This window comes from Pygocentrus nattereri, chromosome 15, assembly GCF_015220715.1.
Source record: "Pygocentrus nattereri isolate fPygNat1 chromosome 15, fPygNat1.pri, whole genome shotgun sequence".
Lineage (NCBI taxonomy): Eukaryota > Metazoa > Chordata > Actinopteri > Characiformes > Serrasalmidae > Pygocentrus > Pygocentrus nattereri.
In genome coordinates, this window is record NC_051225.1 from 25,398,833 (window position 1) to 25,406,678 (window position 7,846).

The 7,846-nt window shown below is 38.8% G+C and overlaps 1 protein-coding gene across 1 annotated transcript; it reads left to right on the top strand.

Moving 5' to 3' along the window:
• Positions 1-1,032: 1,032 nt before the first annotated feature.
• ccl25b (chemokine (C-C motif) ligand 25b) lies at positions 1,033-3,404 on the top strand. Its single transcript, XM_017714305.2, has 4 exons — positions 1,033-1,270; positions 1,425-1,514; positions 2,183-2,300; positions 2,572-3,404. Exons 2-4 carry the CDS (start codon positions 1,451-1,453, stop codon positions 2,660-2,662), a joined length of 273 nt encoding a protein of 90 aa, XP_017569794.1. The 5' UTR covers positions 1,033-1,270; positions 1,425-1,450; the 3' UTR covers positions 2,663-3,404.
• The last annotated feature ends 4,442 nt before the right edge of the window (positions 3,405-7,846 follow it).

Genomic DNA, 7,846 nt, shown 5'->3' on the forward strand with positions numbered 1-7,846 from the left:
GCAGCTTCATTCAGCGTTTTACCCTGAAGAGAAGCAGGCCCAGTTCCAACTATATTAACATCGCAATCCAACTACAACCTGTACATAGCAGCCATGCTCTTTGCTTTCATCCACTTTTGACGGTTGAAGCTAGATCATCTTAAATAGAACATTTCATAGTGAGCTAACAACTTTCATTTGTGTCATTGCTGTGATCAAAAGCAAGTAGCTTATATAGGTAACATTATCTACTTCCAAGCTCCAAGTAACTAATATAGCTAGCTAAATAGTATGATGACATCATACATAGCTTATTTAGATGGAGATTCATTTTACTTTCCTGCTTGTGTTTCTTTTGAGCTCTTCACATTATTTATAAGCACCAAAAAAGGGCAAGCAGCTTGTTTCATTCTAGGGCTAAATCACAGGGTTGTATATGGGCATGTAAAACCACATCTGGGCATTTTTTGCCTTGACCAAAGTGGCATATCTTCTATGTAGACACAAGAGAACTATTGACCATGCTGATTTCTGCATTCTGTGGCACTTTTAAAGCGCTATTAAGATTTAGTGCCTGCTGTTGTATAATTAGTGTTACTTTGTGCTTTGGTTGAGCTCTACAATGAAACTTTCTCACCAGAGAAGGTACTTACGACTTGTACGTTTCTTGTATTCCACCCAATATTTTAAAAAGGAACACATGGGCATGTTTGTAGCTGTATGTGGCCCTAAGTGAGTCTGTGTGTTTCGTTGCACAATCTTTGTTCTTGTAGATTTTTTTTTGTATTGGCACAGTGAGAGCTTCATACACTCGAGCAAAAGCTGGAGGTGGAGGGGGTTTTTGGGGGGGTGGTGGGGGTGTCGAGGGGGGATGTGTGGCGAGAAGTATTGCACAATTCCGACACGGATAGCTTAGAAGACTAGGGACAGTAAAAGCTGCTTCATCTCACTTTAACCAAGAACTGACCTTATCACACTTATCGGGTCATTTTCCGTAAACTACTGAAAGTAAGCCAGCAAGCATGTAGCATGACCAGATTTTATATAGTGGTAGCTTATAATTTAGTCATAGTGTCTTCAAACAGTTTTTGTTTTTTTGCTCCATTGAGAACTGGTTCCAGATCAGTGTCATCTTCATCATTTGCACAATCTGAAATGTGAGAAGGGTGGACAGATTTCCTTGCCAGAAGCCATATATGGGCACAAACCTCCCCCCAAAAGGACCAGAAGTGCAGTAGATTCTCAGACCTCTGAAGAGCTGAGCAACAGCACTCACGCTGACATTATCACGGTATGTATTCCCATCTGACTTAATCTTATCACATTTGGTCTTTCAGGCTTATTTTTTCCCACCTGCAGACTCTGTTTGCACTCGAAAAGGATCAGATCCATCTTCTTCTGGCTTGTGAAGAGAAGTCACCTGTGCATTTTGTCTTCTTCCTCAGATAAAATCACACAACAGAGCGAAGCCATGAAGATCTATGTTCTCTTTTTTCTCCTGCTTCTGGCTTGCATGTATCCAAGTTTGGCACAAGGCAAGTGCATATTTTACTGTAATTTGCTCGACCGGTGACTCAAATGTTTTTATTACTGACAGTAGTTCACTGCTGATCACCTGTATGTTACTGTCCAAGGAGTTGTGCAGTGTCATTTCTAAACATATTTGATTATACAGTTTAGCCAGAGTTTCTAACCAAAATGTTATATAATAAAATTTTATCAGTTTATGTAGAGTTGCATGCAAAAGTTTGAACAAATGAACAAAAACATTTTCCTGATGAAGTGAAAATCACGCAGTTTTATGTGTATGCTGAGTTTAACATATTGGGGAAAAGCAATATATAATATATCGCTGTTGTCAGAACAAAACTACACATCTCCAAAATAGTAACTTTATAGGAGAAGGAAAAGATATATTTAACTTGTAATGTAAGTCAGTGGAACCAAACTTTTTCCAGATATTTTTGAGCCATTTATTTTGGTCCATTTATTATGTAATTTTGACATGATGTGAAGGGCAACAGGCAATTTTGAATTATAGATTTTGGAAGTGAGGCTTTGTTCTGACAACAGCGATATATATATATATATATATATATATATATATATATATATATATATATATATATATTAGTAGTAGATTAAGTGCTGAGGCATTTACACTTTATCTTTTAGATAATGTAGATCCATTTTTTTGCAACAGGAACTTATGAAAATTGCTGCTTGAAGTACGGCAGTGGGATGAGAGCTTCCATCAAAAAAAAAATTGTGAGCTACAGGTTTCAGCAGACTGATGGAGGATGCAACATCCCGGCTATTGTGTAAGTTCTGGCTATTTTCCCAAGCTGTTCTGGGAAAGTCAATAATTTTCTAAAATACTGCTTGGACTTCCACAGGGAGTCTCTGATTGAATTCAATCACTATGTAATTACAGCCATGTTGCAGTTAATGCACGAAGTGATAACATCTGCTATTTTAAACTTTGTATATAATTATGCTTTTGCAAGGCCATGTATAGCTCATTGCTTTGTTTGAATGTAAACCCCAGTAGAACTATATCTACAGTACTTTCTCTCTGTGTCTCCAATAAAGATTGAAGACGAAGAAAGCAAAGACATTCTGTGCTGACCCCAGCCAGCAATGGGTGCAAGAAATGTTGAAGAATTTAAAGCAGGAAAAGTGAACTGAGGAGACCATTCTGGGGCCAAAATGAGAAAAATAGATTTCTTGAGACCACTCCTGTGGTCTTCATGTTGTAGCACGGTCATCAAGATAGACCGTTCTTACGTATGATTAGGTGCCTAAAGCTCATAACCTTAATGTATTACTCACTGTGAGGCATTTGTAGCCAGGTAAAGAGCTGAGCATGGTTGGTTGTAAGTGCACAAGACAGTTTCTTTGAGCTTCACTCTGAGCCACGTATTCACACGAGAATAAATAGATCCTCATATGAATGTGATTTAATTATGCCACACTTTTCCATTCAAGTGAATAGAATAGAGTAAGTATACATATATATATATATATATATATATGGACTTCGGCATAATGTATTCCCTGCTGACGTATTTTCAGCCTGAGTGTCTGAGTATTTTTTTTTTTGCTGTTCATCCACAAATGTGTATACTGCAATTCACTGCACACAATGTGTTAGAACGATCACGTGCCTTCTGTATGCTGCGTTTATCTGAATGTTACTCTGTGAAACACACTTGGGAGTGTTTAGTAGACTTTTCCCAAACAGATGTTGCTTTTTTATTTCATGCAGATCAATGTATTTTTTCATATGCATTAATGAATTTTAAGAATGAGATACTGTGTAAGTGTAAGAATGTGCATCTACGTGAATGAGAAGAAGAAGGGAAACCTGTGGAGAAATCTGTGATGTGTTTATTGTTCATAATAAATCATTTACTCCATTGAAATATATTGTCATCTAAAATTTTAATTAAAAAATGTATAAATATTAATAGCAGGAGTCTCTAACTCAAATTACTGGTGGGTTGCAAGGCAAGTGGTCTTCTCTAAGGTGAGGGCATTGAAAAAATGCAAGGAAAAAGGGTCTCAAACATCTGAAATTTTATAACATGACATATATAGTCATATGCAAAAGTTTGTCTGGCCCTGGCCAAAAAAAAAAAGTATAAAATGTGGTCTGTGCCAAAATAATAACTATATAGTTAATAATAATTATTATTATTAGAAGCAGTAAAAGTAATAAAAGTAGTAGTAGAGGTAGGAAAAGTAGTACTTGCACTAGTAGGAGTAACAAATACATAATATTTAATACATATTTTTATGCTTAAATAAAAAATTAAATCTTCATTTACCTGTAAAATTATATGGGACTTTTATTGTGATAGCATTTGCATTCCTACTGAATATGAGTATTAAAATTTACTGCGAGTGACGTAATCTTTATGCAAAAGTGATTTGTCATCAATTTTAAGTTTCTTTCATAATGTAGCCAAAAGTACACTATATTGCCAAAAGTATTTGCTCGTCTGCCTACACGCATATGAAATTGAGTGACATCCCATTCTTAATCCATACAATTTAATATGATGTCAGCCCAACCTTTGCAGCTGTAACAGCTTCAACTCTTCTGGGAATGCTTTCCATAAGGTTTAGGAGTGTGTTTATGGGAAACATTTACCATTCTTCCAGAAGCACTTCTGTAAGACACTGATGTTGGACGAGAATGCCTGCCTTGGAGTCTCCAGTCTAATTCATCCCAAAGGTGTTTTATCGGGTTGAGGTCAGGACTCTGTGCAGGCCAGTTAAGTTCTTCTACACCAAACTCACTCATCCATGACTTTATGGACCTTGCTTTATGCACTGGTGCGCAGTCACGTTGGAACAGGAAAGGACTGTCCCCATACTGTTCCCACAAAGTTAGGAGCATGAAATTGTCCGAAATCTCTTGGTGCTGAGCCCAACTCCTGAAAAACAAGCCCAAACCATAATTCCCCCTCCACCAAACTTTACATTGTACAATGCAGTCAGACAAGTACCGTTCTCCTGGCGACCGCCAAAACCCAGACTCATCCATCGGATTGCCAGGTGGAGATGCATGATTCATCACTTCAGAGAATGCATCTCCACTGCTCTAGAATCCAGTGGCGGTGCTTTACACCACTGCATTCGACGCTTTGCATTGCATTTGGTGATGTAAGGCTTGGATGCAGCTGCTCGGCCATGGAAATCCATTCCATGAAGCTCTCTATGCTGTCCTTGAGCTAATCTGAAGGCCACGTGAAGTTTGGAGGTCTGTAGTCATTGACTCTGCAGAAAGTTGGCAACCTCTGTGCACTATGCCCCTCAGCATCCACTGACACCACTCTGTTATTTTACATGGCCTACCACTTTGTTGCTGAGTAGCTGTTGTTCCCAATCACTTCCACTTTGATATAATACCACTGACAGTTGACTGTGGAATATTTAGTAGTGAGGAAATTTCACAACTGAACTTGTTGCACAGGTGGCATCCTATCATGGTACCAAGCTGGAATTCACTGAGCTCCTGAGAGCGACCCATTCTTTCACAAATGTTTGTAGAAGCAGTATGCATGCCTAGGTGTTCGGTTTTAAACTCCTGAATTCCTTTAAAGTGATTGGAACACCTGAATTCAATGATTTGGATGGGTGAGTGAATATGTTTGGCAATATAGTGTATATTGCCACAGTAGGCAGAACAAATGTTTAGGGTCCATTCATGTCTTATCTTTGATTCATCAAAGTAATGTTAGATGTTTACCTTGACATTTTTACACTGCCCATTTCAGCTTTTGCAGTCTTTTTAGTAAAACTGACAACAAGGTTTTTTAGGCTCTAGAGAGGTATGTGATGTAATGAATATATCCTCCAGGACTGAATCTCCACTCAATCTGTTAAGAGAAATTAAAGCTTCAAATTCAAACACTGGCATGTTGATAATGATTTAAAGGCTTGGAGCAATGATTGTATGCAGCCAAATGAAAAAATTTATCCTGGGAGATCATCTCCTCTAACAAGCTGAAACGATGAGGGCATCACCAACAAGTTTTGTTTGGCCATGTAAAAACTCTAAATAATTAAAGGTAGGAAACTAAGAGAAAAGCATTAGCAAAGAAGCACATTAAACATCAGCATTGTTTTTTTCTAGCTGGACACAAAAGTTTAAAGATTAAAAACACTCTGGCAGTTTAGTTGATAGCAAGTGAAGGAGTGCACACTGGCTAGTCAGTCTGCTCTGTTTAGATCAGTGAGAGCGGGACCGTTATCTGTAGCAAGAGGATACCAATGAGAGACAACTGTGAAGCATTTCTTGGTATGCAAACTGAGCACTCGTGTTTGGTTTGTATCCGAGTTTCACAAAACATGGTAAATGAAATGGTAAATAACAAGACAAAGACTGGTAAACTAAATATTATCAATAACAAACGTTTTTTTTATGACTAGCAAGAATGACACCAATGTTCATGACAATATGCAACAACAATTTTTTTGCTGCAAAATGAACACAATTCTGATGTATATTCTATATTTTCTATAACTGGTCTGTATTCGGCCCTTAGTAGTAGGTTGACCTGTTCAGTGGAGAGCTAACAACAAATTGTCAATGCTGAGCAAAAACAGAACTTACTAGCTTTTGAAGGAGCAAAATATTGTCACTATTCAACACCTGCTTAACCTGACAGAATATTATTTAATGAGTAAGTATGATAAGTAAATGAGCTATGTATATAAAATATATGTAAGATGCAAACAAAGTCATTCTAGAGAAACTTTTGGCAAGAAACAGGCAGAATTTTGCCAGAAACAAAAGTCAGAGCTGACAACCTAGAGAGAAAGATACAGCGTCAAAAGTAGCATAAGTGCAATACAATGCATTTCAATAAGTACTTAAATTAATGCTTTCATAAATGCTTTACAAGTAGATGAGTCTTTAGTTTGTGTTTGAAGAGCATAAGGAACTGACAAAGAGTGGAAGTTTGTTCTACTGCCTGGGTGCCAAGACAGGGAAGAGTCTTGATGCATCTTGAAGATGCTGTCAAGCTGTACTTAAACCTCAAAGGGCTCGAGGTACAGATCAAGTTTTGACAATCGTCATTAGGTAGGGAGGGGTTTGTAGGCAAGCATCAGGTTTTTAAACCTGGTGTGGGCAACTACAGAAAGCCAGTGAAGGGAACACTACTGTGGAGTGACATGAGTGAAGATTGAAGCAAGCCTTGTTGCTGCATTCTGGATCAGAATTCCTGATAGAATTAATTTCCATGCAGAACCCATGCAAGGTTGGAGAGGTCAGACAGGAGGTTCTTGTGGTTGACCATGCTGAAGGCTGCAGAGAGGTCAAAAAGAATCAGAACTGATAATAGTTTAGTTAATCTCTCTGCCTGGAAGTTTTCAGTCACTGCTATGAGGGCAGTTTCTATTGAGTGTGCTGGTTTGAAGCCAGACTGGTTAGGGTCCTGGAGCTAGTTCTGAGTGAGAAAGAGAGACAATTGATTATAGACTGCACACTCAAGAATTTTTAAATGGAATAAAAGAAGTAAAATCAGTCAGTAGCTGCTGACAATGGAGCTGAACCACTCTGGAATTGTTAAGCGCTGGTGGAACATGACCTGATAACAAGAAGCTGTTTATGATGAAAGTGATAAAGGGCAGTAAGAGCTTGACTGGAGAAATGAAGATGGAATGGGATCCAGCAGACAGGTGGTTGGATTGCTGGATATGAGTAGATGGAGGATGTCATCTGTGGTGAGAGAAGAAAAACAGGTTAAGAAATTAAGAGCAAGAGGATGAGGACTGATGGGGAGTGGAGGACAAAGATTGGCAGATTCCTCCTCAAAGAAGCTGAGAGAATCCTCCAGGGTTGAGGGTGTAAGGGAGAAGGAGGGTTACGAAGAGATGAGAATATGCTAAAGACCTTGTGTGGAACAGATGCTGATGCTTCCAGTTTCCCTTTGTAGAAAGAGGATTTTGCAAGAGTTACTTCGAATGAGAACTTGGAAAGGACAGATCGGTGGGAGCAAAGATCTGAGTCAACCTGGGATTTCCTCCACCTGCTCTCAGCCATTCCTGGTTCCCTCACATTGCACAGGACACCTGTCAGCCAGGTGGCAGGTGGGGAAGATCTTGCTGGCCTGGAGGAGAGCGGACACAGAAGGTTAATTGCAGATGAGAATTAAGAAAGAAAAGTATCTGTAGTTGTATCTGGTGTGAGAGAAGAAAATGAGTCAGGATTGGAGAAGGGTAGTTAGGATAGTTAAAGCAATAGGCGAAGGAGGGATGGAGTGCAGGTTGCCTCGAATAGGTGGAAAATATGAAAGGGTGACATGGACAGGAAAAGCAGGGAGGGAGAGTGTCAAAGATGCAAAGTGATGAT

Coding starts and splice junctions, on each gene's coding strand:
- ccl25b (XM_017714305.2), top strand. CDS start 1,451: ATGAAGATCTATGTTCTCTTTTTTCTCCTGCTTCTGGCTTGCATGTAT. Junction 1,515..2,182: donor GTATCCAAGTTTGGCACAAG/GCAAGTGCATAT, acceptor TTTTTGCAACAG/GAACTTATGAAAATTGCTGC. Junction 2,301..2,571: donor TGCAACATCCCGGCTATTGT/GTAAGTTCTGGC, acceptor TCTCCAATAAAG/ATTGAAGACGAAGAAAGCAA.